Source organism: Psammomys obesus, unplaced genomic scaffold, assembly GCF_907164565.1.
Source record: "Psammomys obesus unplaced genomic scaffold, mPsaObe1.curated_primary_1811, whole genome shotgun sequence".
NCBI lineage: Eukaryota > Metazoa > Chordata > Mammalia > Rodentia > Muridae > Psammomys > Psammomys obesus.
The window spans coordinates 11,413,399-11,432,474 of NW_026596057.1; the positions used below are offsets into that span (position 1 = coordinate 11,413,399).

The 19,076-nt window shown below is 43.0% G+C and overlaps 1 protein-coding gene across 3 annotated transcripts in view; it reads right to left on the reverse strand.

Moving 5' to 3' along the window:
- Astn1 (astrotactin 1) overlaps nucleotides 1-19,076 on the reverse strand; it is a 330,303-nt gene that overhangs the window by 87,094 nt on the left and 224,133 nt on the right. For all 3 annotated transcript variants that reach the window (XM_055624474.1, XM_055624472.1, XM_055624473.1), the window contains exons 10-14: nucleotides 15,443-15,580; nucleotides 14,779-14,929; nucleotides 6,316-6,482; nucleotides 3,104-3,298; nucleotides 1,649-1,776 (exon numbers count right to left, since the gene is read on the reverse strand). In XM_055624474.1, the coding sequence (XP_055480449.1) occupies nucleotides 1,649-1,776; nucleotides 3,104-3,298; nucleotides 6,316-6,482; nucleotides 14,779-14,929; nucleotides 15,443-15,580 (779 nt within the window). The remainder of the gene's footprint in view (nucleotides 1-1,648; nucleotides 1,777-3,103; nucleotides 3,299-6,315; nucleotides 6,483-14,778; nucleotides 14,930-15,442; nucleotides 15,581-19,076) is intronic.

The window sequence follows — 19,076 nt, forward strand, 5'->3', positions numbered from 1 at the left end:
AAGGAAGGAAGGAAGGAAGGAAGGAAGGAAGGAAGGAAGGAAGGAAGAAAACAAAACCCACCAAAATCTCTCATACTGTTTTAAGTGAGTTCACCATTTTGTGCTAGGCCACACTTACCATCACATACAGCCACAGGTTGTACATGCTGACCAATAGTTTTCATTTGCTTAGTTAATAAACACAGCTGTCACAATGTGTTAGGAATCACTTTTATCAGTGTTGGTTTCTCATGTCAAATTTATGAGGAAGATAGTGTTCATACACATTTTTAAAGGCAAAAGAAACCTGAGCACAGAGAAGTTAAGTAGCTGGTCTGAATTTAGGCCAGTAAGGAGCAGAGCCCAGCTGTCGGGCTCTGGAGCCCACACTAATAGTTACTCGCTTCATTGCCTTGGAAAGAACCACCTGTAATCCCCGGGAGCTGCTGAAAGCTTATGCTCAGCTGTTCACTAGAAAATGGAGAAAAAGAGGCAGAACGTATAGAATAAGGAAGACAGAATGAATAAGGCCGAAGGATAAGGAAGGACTCTAAGAAAGCATAATCAATGAAATTGAGCTCATGCATATTGTTCTAGCAAGTGATGCTAAATCCCAAGTCACTGATTTTCTAGTTCATAGGGCACCTGAAGTCCACCTTTGTAGCTCAAAGAGGCTCTAGGCAGAAGCCAGGACCTGGAAAGAAATGGCATACCCTCTGGGCCCTGCCTCTGCTAACCAAGCTACGTCTCTGTCCATCATAGGCCAAGAGAAGGAATTGAAGAACAGAGATGCAGGCTTTATTGTCTCCTTCACATGGTGAGGGATCAAGAGGCCTTCATGTGACACAGCCAGATTCAAACACAGGGTCTCTGGGTAACAAAACTGCCAGTCACTGTCTCATCTCACTGCTCCATAAGTTCTTTGCAGGAAACTCAGCCACGCTATTAATGCATGCTTAGGGGATAAGTGCAATCCATCTTCTCTCTGCCTCCATGACCTACATTCTTTTAACCAACCAAAACCTCTGAATGCATATGCCTCCATTGTGACACTTTTTTTCTGAAGAATTCCTATAATATTTAGCAAAAAAGAATTATCACAGCCACTTCATAGTACTGACAATTTTACTGACAATTAATCCAAATAGTGTGTGATTTTATAACTGATCATTTACCATGTTTCAATGAAATGACTAGTTTAGAAACAAAAGGCGTGGTGGCACATGCCTTTAATCCCAACACTGGGAAAGCAGAGGCAGGTGAATCTCTGAGGTTGAGGCCAGCCTGGTTTAACTAGTGAGTACTACAATAGCCAGATCTGTGTAGAGAGACTTTATCTCAAGATAAGTAAATAATTATTACATTTGTTTATTTTTAAAAAAGTAGGCTAGAGAGATGGTTCAGTGGTTAAGAGCACTGGCTGCTTGCCTAGAGGTCTTGAATTCAACTCCCAGCAGCCACATGGTGGGTCACAACCATCTACAATGAGATCTGATGCCCTCTCCTGTCTGATGCTTTCTTCTGTCAATGGAGGCATACATGCAAGTAGAATGTTCATATACATAAATACATCTTTAAAAAAAATTGAGCATGGTCAAGTGAGTGCTGTGATTTTAAGAGACTATAGACAGCTGTCTGGATTTGTCTGGAAGAGTGAAGGCGCACTTACCAGTCAAGAAGTCAGGGTCAGGGGTGGGCTCTGAGATTTCCTCTAGACACTGATTCTCCAGTGGGACAGTGGCCACCACAAGACCATCTGGCAGCTGCTGGTCTAAACCACGAGCAAAGTTGCTTTGTCTAGAAACAGAGCAGACCTTCATTGTCTGAGTATCCATGGTGCTCCTCGACATGCATGCAGTCGACATTTTAAAACGCGCTGTAAAAAGTCCTTTTGGACTAAAAGTCATGCCTCACCTTGAGACTCATTTGGTACATATGACATGACTTAGTCAGATGAGGTAAGGGGAGACATGGAGGAGAGAGGCAAATCAGCTGGAAACCGTCTATTGGCAGATAGAGAAGGTTTCCCTCCACCCCAATTTTTCCTCTCCGACTCCCTCTTTACAAGATATTAATAATCTCAGTTATATTTGTAGACTACAGAGAGTACTCTGGCCATCACGAGATCAATTCTGGTCACCACAATTCTTGCCCTAGTAAACCAATGCCATTGATAGAAAAAAACAAAACAAAAAAACTTGTAAAGACTCCTGTTCATAAGAGAAACAGGAACTGAATACAAGAACTGTCTTGAAAATTTGTCTCCAATTTGTTACCAAGAATATAGGCTTAGATTGCTAACAAGCCATGTTTCATGATAGAATATTGACATCATCATCATGATAATCATCGTCATCTCATAGAAAACATATTCCCACGGGTTCTAAAAAGAATTTAAATATCCCCCAAAAAGAACAAGAAATTTCTCAAATTTTCTAAACATATGGTTCAAAATATTTTGTCCTCAGGACTGTTTTATAATCTTAAATGTCCCAAATAATTGGCTCTTATCACAAATGTCAATATTTACCATGTTAGAAGTTAAAAGAGAAATTTTAAGAATTAATTCATATAAAAATACTATTAAGCACATTGTTTCATGGGAAAGAGAAGAATGACATTATTTTGTATTAAATGTCTTAATTAATAGAAGACAACTGGATTCTTGCAACGGAATCCAACTTATTGCAACATGCTGCTTTTGTTAGAGTATATAGAGGAAACAACTTTCTAATAGATAGGACTTGGGTACTCCCTGAATAGGTCCAGTGATATCCCAAAATCCTTTGAGAATACTCTGAGGACTACTGTTCTAGACTCACTTAAGCCAGGTTCTAAGATTTGGAGGTAGAGTGGAACTAGAACATCTCAGTGTGACTTCAATGTAAAATCCTGAAGGTAAGACTTTGTTTAAGGTTTTACATATACCCAGAAACAGCACGTGTCTTGGATTTTTTTTAATGAAGAGTGTAGACTTCAACAGCATTGTGCGTAACACCACAATCTGTGCCTTTACGTATATTTTATTGATCCTGATCCAAGATATACAACATTATGCTGACAATAAGGATCTTCAGAGAGGACAACGCCCCTGGAAACTCAGCTCTATGCATATGAAGTTCACCTGAACGTTCCTTTTAGCACCTGTCCAGTGGCTACTTCCTTGGACTGGTTGTTGTAGCCAAAGAACATTTCCCCAAAGAGAGTCTGGTTCATGGGCACCTCTCTGCTCTCCCCACAGTCACCACCCTCTGGGCAGGTCTCTGTGACAAGCTGGCAAGATCGTCCATCCACACCAAGCTTGTAGTCTTCGATACACCTAACAGGATAGAGAACTCAAGAAGTTAGACGTCAGTGCCTCATAAAGACCAAGAAACTCAACAAATCAGGAAGCAATGCCTTTGGAAAAACGTTGGATGGCCCCAAACTGAAAATAATCCACTTTGATTTTGTTGTAGTAAAACTCAATTTACCTTTCCCTAAAATATGAGCCTTTAAGGGCCTGGGATCATTCACCTACTGTAGCCTTACAACTTTCAAGTCAAAGTTAAGAACTAGAGGAGATGAGCTTATAAACGAGTTAACATCCTTAAATATAAGGTATGTCAGCATTTATCTGAAGAACATTCTGTGGAGCTTCTGCCTTTGTTTGTAGGGTAATTAGGTGGCAAAAGAGTGATACTGTGCTTACGAAATAACTCTCTAAACTGGTCCTGTGGCAAGTCAACTAAGAAATGAGGAAGATTTATGATGTAGCTGTGTTCTGACTGAATACATACAAACAAATTAGCAAACTCATACAAACAGCCCTCCATTCAGCAGTGACATCCCAAACTAAATAGATGCCAGGGCTACCATGTGCTCTATGGACAAAAAAAAAAAAAAAAAAAACTGCCTCCTCAGTGGGGGCTCTCCTCATTGCATTGCTCTAATTGGAAAGTGATACTAATTTAGTAATCACGGGTCAGTGACTCACAAGTCATTAATTGGACTGTATTTGGAGTTATGTTATGACTAAGATACACTCCTTAACTCAAGTAAGTTAACAATTAAGTAAGGCTTAATTAATTTAGACTTAGTTCTTTAATAAGGCTGCCACTGTTATTAAAGATTTGTTTCTCTCCTTAGAAATAGAACAAATTTAAAAATTTTAAGAATTAATTCATATAAAAATACTATTAAGCACATTTGATATTAACCTGTTTCATGGTTATGATACTGAGAACATCATTTATCACTATCTGTAGTAATTGTGATAAGTTAAAAAATCCACTCCTTTATAAAGGAACAAAGGATCATAGTTTTAAAAAAAAGTGAAACATAATACTGCAATAACACAAATGCTGTCCTTAATTGGGTAGCTCTGGGCCAGTGTATTAAACTCTCGTGAGATTTTTTTTTTCCAAAACTGCAGGGAGGGCAAGGGTAGTAGCTGTTACACTAGTGTGCTGAGGAAATTAATTCATACATTAAACATTTAGAGCCTACATCATGCTGAATGTACAGTTAGTGCTATCACCACTCGCAGAAGTGCAAATGAGGACCAAGGGCAAACAACTGTCACTACTAATTTTTCCCATTTCCCATTTATACAGTTGTGCTAACAGGTGTGAATGGAGCTCTTGTAAGTGAATGTGGTTTCCCCTCTGTAGAAAAATCTAAAATCAGAACTTCCCTGGCAGGCAGCCTCGGGCAACCCTAATCAACGTGCCTAATTCTAACTGAAACCAGAAAGTCCAGTGAAAAGTTACAGCTTTTGTCCAGGGAACAGATATGATTCAAGACCCAGAGAGAACTGACTCCACGACTCAGGGTAGGTCTTTGATAAGACCTTGAAATGGATCCTTCCTCTAGCCATATGAACCACACAGTCTGGGTGACAGCCTTAAAGCTGGCTGGCTCCATTTCAGTCCGTCTTAACATCTTGACAACGGTCTGTCTTTTCCACCTGGTCCCATTTCTCATTCTTCTGTCCAACTATTACACAGTAAACTTCTTGGAGCTGGGATTGCAGGCTGGGCATCACTGCTCTTGCCCTTGTGTCTAAGATCTAACTAGGTCTTCTGCACGAGCAGGTGATGAAATGTATATACAAGTAAATAAAAACAGATGCAACCTCGGCTACATCTACTTCCATTAATTGAAGTGGGTCAATCTTAATGGGAACATTACAGAGAACATTAAAATTTAGGGCACGCTTCTATTTATGGAATGGGATTTTACAAGAAACTACATACCGAAATGGCTCAATTGCAAAGAAGTGAGATAAAATACAATAAAATAACATTACAAGAGCACTGGAAATCTTCTCGTGGTTACTCAGCAGGCACTGGCTTTTAGCAAGCCTGTAACATTGTTTTAAGACCATAAACATCGATTTCTGTTGCAAGCTTATGAGATGTTGCCATCCTTGAGGACGCAAACCTAACTGCTGCTTCCCTGTGCGGCAGCTCAGTGGTCGGCGCGGTGTGCCGCGCCCCGACTGACCTCCAGTAGCAGGATGGGGCAGGAGAGCAGCGGACAGAAGCAGGGGGTGTGGGAAGGGCGGAAAGGATAGATAAGCAATCAATGGGCATGGCAGAATTGGCTAACTCTTTATGTACTTGATAAATATAGCATGAAAATGACTTTAAAGATCATTCCACTCGGCGATACAAATTTAAATTTTTAGAAAACTGCAGAGCTTTTCAAAAGTCAGAAAGGGGCCTGAATTCTGCTCCTAGCCTTCCTGTTGACTAACTTTCCTGTCTTGAGGGAGACAGTTCACTCTTCTCGGACGTTGCTTCTCTCATCTGTGAAGTGGGCTGTTATTGCCCATTCTGATCCCTCGCGGGGGTGGGGGAGAGGGCTGGTCACAGTGAGAGCGTTATACCCCGAGGAATTAACGACCTTGCGGGAGGAAAGCGGGATGTGTAAAACGCTGGGGCTTTAAGAAGCAGAATTTGAAGTTTTCTTTCTTCTAAAACCACCCTTTGATAATCTAGTGGTTTATCTTTCTCAAGTTTTGAGTTATGGGAACAGTTTCCGTCACAAAACATATCACTAACCTAACTCTTCTAAGGCTTAGCTTGGAGCGTCCTGGCTTAATTAGGTAATGATTTATGTAAACCATGTGGTTAAATTTCTCTTTCAGGTAAGCCAGAGGCTGTGTTTCTGTTGCCACCGGACTAGACTTGCCCGAAGGCTCTTCTAAATTAGATTATCAAAGTTCTCATCCTATGCTACCAGCTCTCTCCTTGGAGCCTAGGGAGTGACCAGTCCATTCAAGTGGACCCATGAAGGCTTCGGCTCCCAAAGTCTCTCAGCTCAGCAACCTCAGGGCTGCTCCAAACTCACCCGCAGAACATGAGGATGTTGTACAAGGTGGGGTCGTCCGGGAACGGCGCCATCTGCTGGAGACACAGCTGTTCGCAGCCGCCGTTGAAACCATCTGAGCAATCCACCCCTATGTGGCGATCATAGCAGCCTGAGCTGTCCTTCATCGGGCTGAGTCCTGAAGGACACTGGCACACCCAGAAAGAATCCACACAAGAGGGTAAACAGGAGATCCGCGGGCAGTCACTGACACACTCCATGTAAGACTATTACCCCTATAAAGTAATCCGGGAATCCCCTTTGCCCCTTTGTCTCCTTTTAGAAGCAAAGTAAAAAGTCCCCTCCCCATCTCTCTCTCTCTTTCTCTCTCTCTCTCTCTCTCTCTCTCTCTCTCTCTCTCTCTCTCTGCTTCTGTCTGGGCACAATTCATCCACATTTGCATTAAGCCTCTGGCTCTGAAGTAAGCTGGCATGGAGCTTTGTGGCAAGGCAGAGCAAGCTGGCAGAAGAGGGAAGTAGTGGGCCAGGATTAAAATGCATTAAGCAGGGATTCCTGTGGACTCGGGAGAGCAGCGGTGCTGTTTGAACTCCGAAATAAGAGGGCACTTTAGCAAAGTTGGTACCAGCTGGCAATGTTGGGGAGATGGAGTGAGCCAGGGCTGCCAGTCTTAGGGTAAAGGAGGCTGTTTCTGTAGCCCCTGGAGGGGAGCTCGACGGCTTTCACAGTGGGAGATCCTGGGCTCACCGCACTGATGTCTCAGAGGCATCCTCTGGGAGCAACACAGCTGGCAACATCTGCTGCGTGAGCACCCACGGGCACTGTGCTTGGGTGTGGCAAGTCGTAACGTGAAACCTGGGCTCCTCTGCACTAATTGTTTTCAGTCAACTTCCTGATAGCCAAAAAGGTGACAGCAAAGGAGGAACTCACAGAGATTTCAGATCCCCGCAAAGGTCATGGAGCAACGGGAGCCCCAGCACCGTGGCCTACCTCATTGTCTCATCCAACCCTCAGAACACCCCATGTGGTGAGGAATGTGACCCATCGGAGGAAGCTGAGACACAGACTGTTGGACTCCTACGATCAGAGCTGGTCCACACTGGTCCACACTTCAATCCCTGGCATAGTGGCTGTGGCATCCTGATTGCGTGGTTCTGTCATCTCCTCATGTCACACTCGGGTTCTGAGGGACACACCTATTTATCGAACCCTGAGCCTGTGCTACATTCTTTCCCAACACCCTGTGTTTTCCTCATTCTAGGACAAGAAAAACCCTTACCTTGTTCTAGACTCTCTAAGATTTTTTTTTTTTTTTAATTTTTGTAACCTGGCTCCTTGTCTGTGTGAAGATGTTGTGCATTGATATTAACACTGATTCTAACAGGCCGGACAGAAGATATGAGAAATATGAGAACCAGACTTGAACACCTAGAATGAGGCAGATCTGAGAGTACATCCAGATTTGATTCTGAAACTCAGAATTTCAGTGACTGCAATATCTATCTAGCCACCAATCCATCCATGTCTGTATGCATGTATCTAGCTACCTGTCTATCTATAATCCATCATTTATCAATCTATCTGCCTATATATCCATCATCCATCCATCCATCCATCACCTACTTATTTAATTTGTCTATGTATGTACGTATGTATTCATGTATGTATCTATGTACCTATCTATCATCTATCTGTCTATCTCTTGCAAGCACACCGCTCCAAAACCCAAACAAAACATCTGAAACTTGGCACATTGTGACATGTCTCCCTTCACTCCCCACTGCCTGGCTTGTTCTCTCTCTCTCTCTCTCTCTCTCTCTCTCTCTCTCTCTCTCTCCTGCCAGGCACCTTGGCTTAGCATGGAGCTTAGTGCTTCTGCAGATGTGTCTCTGAAAAGCCCCCTCTTCCTCCCTCCTCCTTCCTCAGTCAAAAAATCACAGCAGGATATGCACTGTTTACTGACACTAATTCTGCAATTTCCTAAACAAATGCCCCCCCCAGGACCTGCCAGGCCCCCGGCTTGGTCCACCTCCTTTCCCAAGAAGGCAGATGGTATGTTGAAAGGTGGCAGCATTTAAAGCCAATTCCAAGGGCCTGCTCCCTGTGGTGCCCACCCAGATGTTCCCCATAATGGTTATGATGGCAAACAGGCAAATGCAGAAGCTGAGGCTTGCACCCCACGATTTGTTAGCACCCCCTGGAACCATCAGACTTTTTGGCCACCCAGCTGTTAAGCCAGATGTGTCACGGGGTGGTGGTGGGGACTGGCTTAGGCACCATGTGGTTGCCCAATCTTGACTTGGGTATGGAAACAAAGTATCATTGGAATTAAATGTCTTATAGTAGTGGCCAGGAGTTGTCCCCCCCTCCCCTGCCACCTTTCATGAAGCCTGTTAGAAGCCATCAATCAGAGATAATGCCAGTTGTCCTGCTAAACACGTGACTTCAACCCTCCCACCAGCTAGCTCTATCAGCTTCCAGCCAGGACTCCCCAGCTTTACAGCCACCTGCTTTTCTTCAGAACACTCCATCATGCACAGTTTTTGACAAAGACTTCACTGAATGAAACAGAGCAGGCTTTGTTCGAGAATTCCATGTCCTGGCATACTCAGGTCTTGCCTGGCCTTATGTCCAGATGACCATGACTGTTCCAAACTGGACCACCTGATGTTCAGATTCTCTCAAAAGAGCTGGAGAGAAGATAGCATTAACTGTTTTGTCCAAACTGGATTTATTTTTCTTAAAAGTAAAGCTAAAAATAATAACCATAGCTATTGTGAATTGGGCAATTCTTTCTAGAGCCTATTTTTATCTATTGCATTTTCTGTAGTCCCAACAATGCAGGTACATGTTGTCTTCTCAATTTTATAGGTGGCAACAAAGAGACTTACTTAAGGTCACCGTGGTAGAAAAATGACAGAACAAGACTTTGAACCTAGATCTGACTCCAAAGCTTGTGTGTTTCTGACATTTGGCTGCCCACCTGTGATAAAATCTGGATTCCTTGAAAGAAATAAAAGTAAAGCATCAACAATGTAAAACAACCCTGTATATTTACTATTTGACTGTGTTAAGCTATTTCTGAAGTATATTCTTAGATCAATTATGGACTTATAGATTTAGCCTATTTTTTTTCATTTCTTCTTACACACATGCACGCACACACACACACACACACACACACACACACACACACACACACCATGTTATTAGTGGAACTATTTTGGGACAAAACACTGCAAGCTATCCAAAGTGATGACCTGGAAGGCAAAACAAGATCCTCAGTCACTGAGAAAGATGCAATTATCTTTATTGTACTGTAACTAACTTGGGTGGCAGTTTAGTGCATTTTAGATATATAGTTCCAGGGGAAAAAAAATGTTGAACTGAAAAACTGAAACTTCTTCATAGCCCTTGCTGTCCAGAGCACCCATTCCCCAGACAGCTAATCATTCAAGCATCCATGAACTAAATTTGGTTTCTCATGTGTCTTCCTTTGTTAAGACATTCAGATTTCAGGTTCCCTCAAGACTCTTGATTTGGGGGGTGATACAAAGTGAATAAAGTGTAATTAATAAAAGTTAAAAAAATCTTGATCTGAATACAAAGAGAGGCTACAGTCAACCGTGGCCCTACTTCTGGAAGAAGGTACAGCCTCATCCAAGGAATCTGAGGAGCTCTTGTCTATAGAAGTTGCATTTTCTGCTGGCAAGGCTTGGGTGTTCTCTCCTGGCTGTGGACAATCCTTTCACTTGGTCCTTGAATAAGAACCATTTGCCCAGGAAAGAGCCCCAAAGTCATATATTAACCTCACTTTGCATAGGTTACAGTTAGCAGTCCAAGGGACTTTATGAACTACAGGCTTAGTAAGAAAACTCCATTTATTATAGCTGTAGCCCTCCCCACCAGGAAGGTCTAATAAATGAGCTCATATTTCAGTGACCCCTAAAATACACAAGGTTAATCATCTTTCATGAGATGTTCATGGCTTCTTGACTCATTACTGGTCTAAGGCATAATTTGCTAATGAGATTAAAATGATTTTCCCCATTCAAGTCCTTTTCTTTGCTGTCTTTCCCCCTTTTTCTACCAATGAGTTTTGGTTGATTAATTACTCAGGAGGCTAAATTGGAGACCACAGACATCTCAGTTCCAGATTACAAAGTAGATACTCTGTTGCCAGATGGATATGAGTGATGGATGCTCGAGCTTATTTGAGTCCCCTGGGAGAAGAGGGACAGATTTCAGCAGCCTAGCCTGCCTCACCTTACTTGGATGATTCATAAGCCCCTCGACCACTTTTCCTTCTGGAAATAGGTTCTTTTGGACTATGTGGCAATCTCATTCATTTTGCAAGTGATGATTTCCACAATAGCTTGATGGGCTTTGACATGCTGGTTCAAGCCATGCAGGACTTCTCCCAAAGGGAAAAGTGTGATGGAGTTAAATTTATATTTCAGGCTGCTATAGTTTTCTGCCCTCATTTCTCTGGAAACCTCTAAAGTGTATTTCATTTACTTATTGTCCTACAGAGGGAGAGAAAGATGTTCATTTCTAATGGTCTCTGTACATGTGTTCTCTAGCAAAAGTAAAATGACACATGATATGGAAAAGCATAGTGGAAAGCATGTGGAGGAAGGATATCAGGGTCACTGAGCAATTCAACATTCATTAGAGCATAATGATCAGACAGGGAAGGTCATGTGTTCCATGCACAAGCACTCAGGACAGCCAACCCTGCTCCTTGCATGACTGCAGTCTACTTACCTAATTTATTTCAACATCTAACAAAGTAAAAGAAGTTGTTGGACATTTTCAGCAGGAATGTGAGACTGCAGATGAGCAGGAAATGTTAGCTTTCCTGTCTCTTTTATTTGTGGTATTGCAGTGGTAGTAATTTTCTAACTTTCAAGACACATTTTTGTTGTTGTTGTTGTTGAATCTTGGTAGGCAGGATTGACAAGAATGAAGGGAGTTAGAAAGATGGACCAGTCAGTGAAGTGGTTGTTGCACAAGCTGGAAGATGTGAGTTCACATTCTCAACACCCATAAAAATGAAAACCTACTCTGTACGGATGTCGAGATATACATATAAGGATCCCTGAGGCTTTATGGCTTTCAGCAAGGTTGTCTCATTGAATTCCTCAGATCTCAGTTTAGTGAGAGATCTCAGGGAATAAGGTAGAATAAGGTAGATCTCAGGGAATAAGATCTCAAAGAATAAGGTAGAAGGTGATTAAGAAAGATAACCGATGTTGCCCTCTAGCCCCCTACATGAATGTGCGCACGCGCGCGCACACACACACACACACACTAAACAATAAGGGAGCTCACATAAAAACTGAGGCAGGGTGGGATGCTGGAGTTTTGTCTGCTAAGTCTACTCAATTTCCACTGTCATTATTCATAGATGGCTCATCCAAATTTGTCTGTAATAAAATCATAGGAATGTAGAAGCATATCTTCTTACATGTCCAAAAAAGTCTTTACAGATATGATGAAACCAAGGATCTGGAGATGAAGGGATATCTTAAATTATTTAGAGGCTCAATATAATCACAGGAGTTGTTAAAAGTAGAAGATGAATCTATAATGGAAGAAAAATATGCTACACAATAATGGTTAGAAAAGTACAATACCTCTGGCTTTAGAGGACTAGACCAATAGAGCTCTGAATTGAGAAAAGTGGAGTCTAGATGTTGAAGAAATCATTCTCTCCGAGGAATCAATTCTCTCCAGGACCTTCAGAAAGGAATACAGTCCCGGCTAACCTTTAATTTCAGCCCAATGAGACCCATCCTGAATTCTTATGTAGAACTGCAGTATAATAGATTTGCAGGGCTTTAATCTACTAAAATCAGCGTGATTTGTTTCAGCAACAATATGTCGGTGCCTGGTGCAAGAGAATTTAAGGAAAATGAATAAGGTCAGGCCATCAGTCATGGGCGGTAGACTTGCGCTCAGGGAACCCTCTGGAAGCCTTCACAGTCCCTGGTTGTTGGAGAGTAGGCACATTTTGTAATAGTGCATTAAGGTTTGACAAGGCTATGCCTTTCACAGGTATTTGTTTCCTGTCCTCAGAGACTACATAAAGATTAGAATAATGAACTGGTGGCGATTAACCCCCTGGGAGCTGATGCATAACTAAAAAGGGCTTCCTAGAAAGAATAAAGGTTGTGTAGCCGGTGTGGATGTAATATGAATCCTACCGGCCTGGCTTGAGTTTAAATTAGAAAAATATGCGGCTGCATCTTCAGTGAAGTCCATACCTCTGACTCTTTCCCAGGTTCCTGAAGGTCCAGTGTGCTCCTTTTTTTCTCATTTTTTCCCTCCTTTTATAAAAATACATCTTTCTTGAATGGAAGTCTTTCCATTCAACACGTAGAAGACTGAAAATAAGGGTCTATGTGCAGAGCTGGACTAATTCTCAAATTGCAGTGGGTACAGATTATCTTTGCCTCTGGCCCAACTCCAGATTGACAAAGGACCACTTTGCTAACACACTAAGACTTTGAAACAGTACAGATGCCCAGTAGGATCAAAGTCAGATCCTTAATCATCTTTTCAGTAGGGTCACAAGCCTCAGAGTATGCTGTATGAGCTATCTCAAACTCCACCTTTCTACTCAGGGATCATATGCTTCACAGCCAATGAGAAACAGTTAGTGGAATGTGTCTGCCAATTGACTTGGCCCCTTTTCCTCTGGGAGCCACGTGGAGCGGTGACTTCAAAGAATTATGCTAATAAAGTACTGGTATAATTGGGTGACTTTCTGCGGTGGCTCCAATTCTGCAAATGCATATTCATCAGGACTATTTCTGCTAGCTCCGTCTCACAGATTACAATGTGGAAACTGTAGGAATCCATCAGTGCAGGTACACGCCAAGTGAAAGGCCAAGGATGCCCAACAGAAGGCACCTGAAAGGCAACCCCTACCCCTGCAGGAAGGGTCCTGATAGGAAAAAGTAGCAAAAAGGAGGGAGTCAATTCCTTTGTATGAATATTCAAATCACGTGTGGGTGGCAAAGGAGGATGGGCAAGGGAGGATCATGAAGATGCATGTGGCCCCAGAAAATAATAAGGAATGAAAAATTGACGTCAGGGTACAGAGAGGCAGACTGGATGATAAAAGAGGAAAAACAAAATTGCCTCATTTTGGAGCTCATTTGAGCAGTAAAATTATCTCCCAGGGATCCCAGGTGAGTAGAACCCGCCAAAGGAGGAGAGTTCTGAGGAGCATTGAGCAGCTCCCCTCCTGGCTGCCCACGGAAGCCATGACCTAACAAGTACTTTCCTTTGCATTTCCACAAGCACCACCCTGTTCTTTGTCCTCTTTGGGTATCTGTCACCTTATCCTATCAGTCCTACAACTTTACCTCGCCTTGCTCTTTTCCATGTCCACATCTCTCTGAGGCAAGCCAGACACCTCCTGGCTGCAGCTCACTTAGTACCAGCTTGGCCACTGTACCTGGGACACCAGATAGACATTCATCAATGACACTGAACAGTCTCCCTGAACAGGACAGATGCTCAGAGTTGGGTAAGAAGGAGGATAAAAGATGGTGTTGGCTTGCATCCACACAGCTTCCCATGCTCTGGGTCCTCTCCCACATCACAGCTGTCAGAATGGGAAGTTAAATGGAGCACCATAACCTCCACAGGGCTGGAAGCTCCTGTTCCTTTCTCCCAAACCAACACTGCAGAACTGTACATCTCACTGAACATTCCCTACCTTCTCTGTTCTCACTTTGAACATCTTCCCCAACAGCTTTCCCTGACCCAGCATCCCCTTCCTCTAACCCTTTAAAGAAGGTATGACTATCTGAAAACAAAAACAAACCAAACCAGACACCCACTTTTTAGAGAAGTGGGGTTCTTTGAGATAATCTCCAAATAATAACTTTTTTTTTTTTGAGACAGTATCTATATAGCCCTGGCTGGCCTAGGACTCATTATGTAGACCAGGTCTGCCTTGACCTCTCAGAGATGCCTGCCTCTAGAGAGGAAGCTGGAGGGGTGAGCATGGGTGCTGGGAATGTTTTTGTTGTCAGTCTTAGCCTTTAACAGCTGAGTCATCTCTCTATCCTTCCCATCACATTTTTGTTTATGCTTTTCCATAGCATTCCTAGCATAACTTACTTCTTTCATTTCCTTAGCTTTGGATGGGTTTCTTCTAAAATTTCCTGTTAGGCTTGGAGCCAATGTTATTTGTTGAAGCAATTTATTAGCTTTCAAATAGCTATCAACTTTTTTTTGTAAGACTGGAAAGACTACTATTCAGCTATGGGAATTTATCCAGAAAGGTCTAGAACACGTAGTGTGCACTGTGAGGACTTTTTGATGGATTGGTTTACTCCTCATTTCCATTGAGAGAAAAATTCTCAATTTAGATTAGATGTTGGTCACAGATTCTTCTGTATGATTGTATCATGTGTTATCACACCTCAACCCCATACAGGAAACTCTAGGATGGAAAAAACAACATACCACACAACCAGTAGAGTCCAACTTTCGATCCGAAATGCAGCGGAAATTCTTACTGCAGCCTCCATTATCTTTGCTGCAATCTCGCACTGGCCCAAAGGAGTCTAAGAGGACCTCCAGGCTGTCAAAGGATGATGATGTCATCAGCTCCTCTCTGTATGAAGAAGCAATGGAGGAATCAAGGGATTCCAAATGCAACAAGTGCTCCTACGTTCCATGTTCCAGTCTGGTCTGCCTTTTCTGGTTTCCCTCTCTTTCATAAAAGTTCAAGATTAGCCATACTCAAAGTCTTCACCTAACAAATCATGGGCATTTGCTGTATCCGGGAAATGAGCCAATGCTATAATGCCTGGTCAAAGAAGGAGATCTGAATGTAGGCAAAGAAATTAAAATTTTATTGCCTGTCAGTCCTTGAGGTTTGTGGGAAGTGCTTACAAACTCTAATTTTATGTTCCCTTCCAGTGAATGAGCCTTCGGTTATGCAATATTGACCCACATAAAGAGCGGATCCTGGCTGTGAATATGGGGAACCTGAAGGCAGCTTGCCATCTTCAGCTTGCTATAACCTCCCTACCCTCACCCCCATCCTCACCCTGCAGCACCAAGTTTTGGTACCTTCAGGTAATTTCTCACTCCATCTTCTAAGCAACCCTGAATTGAGACTCACCTGACCTCCACTGCATCTTCCATCACAGTCATGTCGGTCTTACACTTTGCTGATGGATTGATGGCCAGCTCAGCTGGTGGAATCACGAAGCTCTTACTGAGGGGCAGCCACATGCCTTCTCCGAGGGTGTAGGTAAATCTGCGTGGACACACATAACAGGTGGTTACCGCTTCCCACTAGTATTCTGCCACTAGCTGCTTCCTCTTCACTCTTTATGAATCTACAGGTATCCTCACACCAGGTAGCAATGGCGTAGCGTAGCAATTACCCCAGAGGGTCTGAAATTCTGTCTCCACTTGCTCCTTTCTAATCCTCCTCATCCCTTGCAGTGCTCTTCAGGTAGTTGAGACTGGTAAAATTGTCCAGCATGGATAGCATGACTGAGTCAGAAAAAGGCAGAGAGGCCTCCTCTCACTTACGGGGCCAAAGAGCAGAAAATCTGGTTATGGTACTCATTCACCACATGTCAGAAATAGCTTTTATCAAGTTGTAAAAAGTGAGTCTCAGAGTTTTTTTTAGGTTTGAGGCTGGGCTTCCCTAGTGTTATGTCATACAGAATTCAGAAGCATTTTAATTGAGGTGAGATGCTGGCCACGCCCATCCTTATCCTGTGGCTGTATCCTCACACTGACAGCTGGGGTTTCTCCCTACCTTGGGGAGCCCTGAAAAGGAAGAAGGTTGCCTTTTCTGGCTTCTTTATGACAGAAGGAACTGAAGTCAGCGGCCCCCAGGGGTGAGAAGAGAGAGATGAGCAAATGAACAAAACACTTATTTTCTAAACTCCTACCCACACCCTGAGCTAACAATGATAACCCAGGGGATACAGGGAAGATTTTTTTTTATTTATTCTTATAACAAGAGCTAAAAGGAATAACAGAATCAATAAGCATTTCCAGGGAGAACTTAAGAAAACCAGGAGAGATTATTTGTTTATTTATTCATTCATTTCATCTCAAAGACAGTAAAATGTTCTGTATTCACAATAAAAAAAAAAAAGAAGAAGTCTGAGGGATAAAAGCCAGTGTGGGTGGAATATCACAAGGCAGTGGCAGCCTAGCGTCTCCTCCCAACTTGACATGGAGGGAGGGACAATAGAAGGATGTGTGCAATTAAGCAGAACTCTGTACCGGATCCCTCAGCCTGCTGGTCACAGCTACACTCACAGCCTCGCTCTTCTCTCCCCTAGCCCACACAGTCTTCTCTCCTCTCTGGATTGCCTGGGATGTTAGGAAACCAGAATGATGCCTTAGATCTTTTTTTTTTTTCTTTTAAATTAAGCATGGAGCCCACACCAGAAATCTGACCACGTAGCAGATGCACAGACTGGGGGATACCCAGTTATATCACCTCTTCCCATGACTTGAATGAGAGTCCTCGCCTTCAGAATTGCTGAAAGAGAGGAAGATAGGTTCTAGCATCACCGCAGGGGATTCTGCGAGAGAAGTTCATCTCCATGGAAGGGAAATGTGGCCTGATTTGGTACATATTTTTTCATAGTTTTGTGCTGTTTCTTAGAACTTCATTCTTCTGAATCCTCTGGACTTCTGGGAATGTTCTGAGATGTCTTTCATGCTGTAGGAGGCTCTCTCAGATCTTCTTGTCTTTAGAAGTATGAGGCAATAGGCAAACCTCTAAACTGGGGTGAGAAGGTTTGTGTGCAAAAACTGTCACCACAGTCATTAAGAAATCAGTCAGGCTCCTTAACTCCCATTCCTAGGAGCCTCAGCTAGGCTCACCCTCACAGACTCCCAGGAGCTTTCCCTGTCCTAGAGATGCCTCCCCACCAATTTTCATTGTCTCTCCCAGTTGTCTCTCCTTCCACACCTGATTCCCACTCCTGCTATCCTGCCTCCCTCCTCACTCATCCACTTCCCTCCCTCCATCTACTTCAGATGTCTATTTTATTTCCTCTTCTGAGTGATATTCAAGCATACTCCCTTGGGCCTTCCTTGTCTTCTTTGGGTCTGTGGAATGTTGCATGATTATCCTGTGCTTTATGGCTAATATCTGAAGTGGAAGTTTCTGGTTTCTTTGAAGACTCAGTTGAGTCATATGATGTTTTGCTACAAGCTGTCTTGTGAGAGGGCATGTGATATTTTGCTGTGAGCTCTCTTGTGTGAAGGGCATGACTTTGGCCAGCTGAGAACATCTGAGGAGAGGAGATAAACAGAAGCCCATGGACATTGAGCCATTGCTTTTTGGATCAACATCACTGCACTGATCTTCCTGCTTTGACACTTGACTTCACAGAGTGAAACATTCCAGAGAACTTCTTGGGGCAATCCCACTGAGTCTTGCGGCTTTCTCTGACTTGTCCGGATCTTCTGAACCATGCTTATTTGTGTTGCTGCTTGGTGTTGTCCTTTGGACTGCACTGCTGGTATCTGGACAGTGAAGAGTGGACTCATCCCAAGGAACTACTTCTAAAAAGATCTACAAACCCCTTTATCTAATAACCTTTTATATCCCCTTACTCTGGTCAGTGGGTGGAAGAGAGGTAGAAGCATTTAAGAACCCCAGATAAAGTAGGTTTGGTGAAAAATCTAACCCTACAAATATCCACTTATTAGTCAGTAAATAACAGGTATGTCTTTCGGAATCTGGGTTACCTCAGTATGATTTTTTTTCTAGTTCCATCTATTTGCCTGCAAATTGCATGATGTCTTTGTTTTTAATAGCCGAGTAGTATTCCACTGTGTAGATGTACCACATTTTCTTTATCGTTCCTTCAGTTGAAGGACATCCAGGTTGTTTCCAGTTTCTGGTGGGACTTCCAGTGGAGGGAGGAGAATATCAACCACCTATAAAATCTTCAACCGAAAAATTTGCTTGCCTAAAAGAAGTGTAGGGATTAAGATGGAGCAGAGACTGGTGGAATGACAAATCAATGTCTGACCCAAGTTGAGATCCACCTCATGGGAGAGAGCCAACCCCTGACACTATTAATGATGATACTCTGCTCTTCTTGCCGACAGGAGCCTAGCATAATTGTCTTCTGAGAGGCTTCGTCCAGCAGCTGATGGAAACAGATGCAAAGACAAGCAGCCAAACAATAAGTTGAGCTCGGGAGTGAGAGAAAGAATAGAGGGAGCTGGAGGGGACAGGACATCACAAGAAGACCTACAGAGTAAATTAACCTGGGCTCATAGGGACACACAGAGAATAAACAACCAACCGAAAAGCAAGCATGGACCTGCAATCCCCTACACATATGCAGCAGATGTAGAACTTGGATCAACATATGGGTCCCCTAACAATTCGAGTAGGGGCTATCTTTGACTCTGTTACCCGCCTCTTGATCCCTTTTCCCTAGCTGGGTAGCCTTGTCAGGCCTCAGTGGGAGAAGATGCATTTAGTCCTACTGCAACTTGAGGAGCCAGGGTAGGCTGGTATCCCTTGAGGGCCTCCCTGTCTCTAAAAAGAAGAAGAGGAGGCAATGACAAGAGGGTTGCTTGAGGGTGGGACTGTGAGGAGAGGAGGGAGAAGGTTGGGATCAGACTGTCAAGTGATTAAATACATTCTTAAAAATTGTTGAAATAAAAAAGAAACAAACCAGGGATATTTATTAAAGTCAGAGAAGCACATTTACACACACACACACACACACACACACACACACACACACACACACACA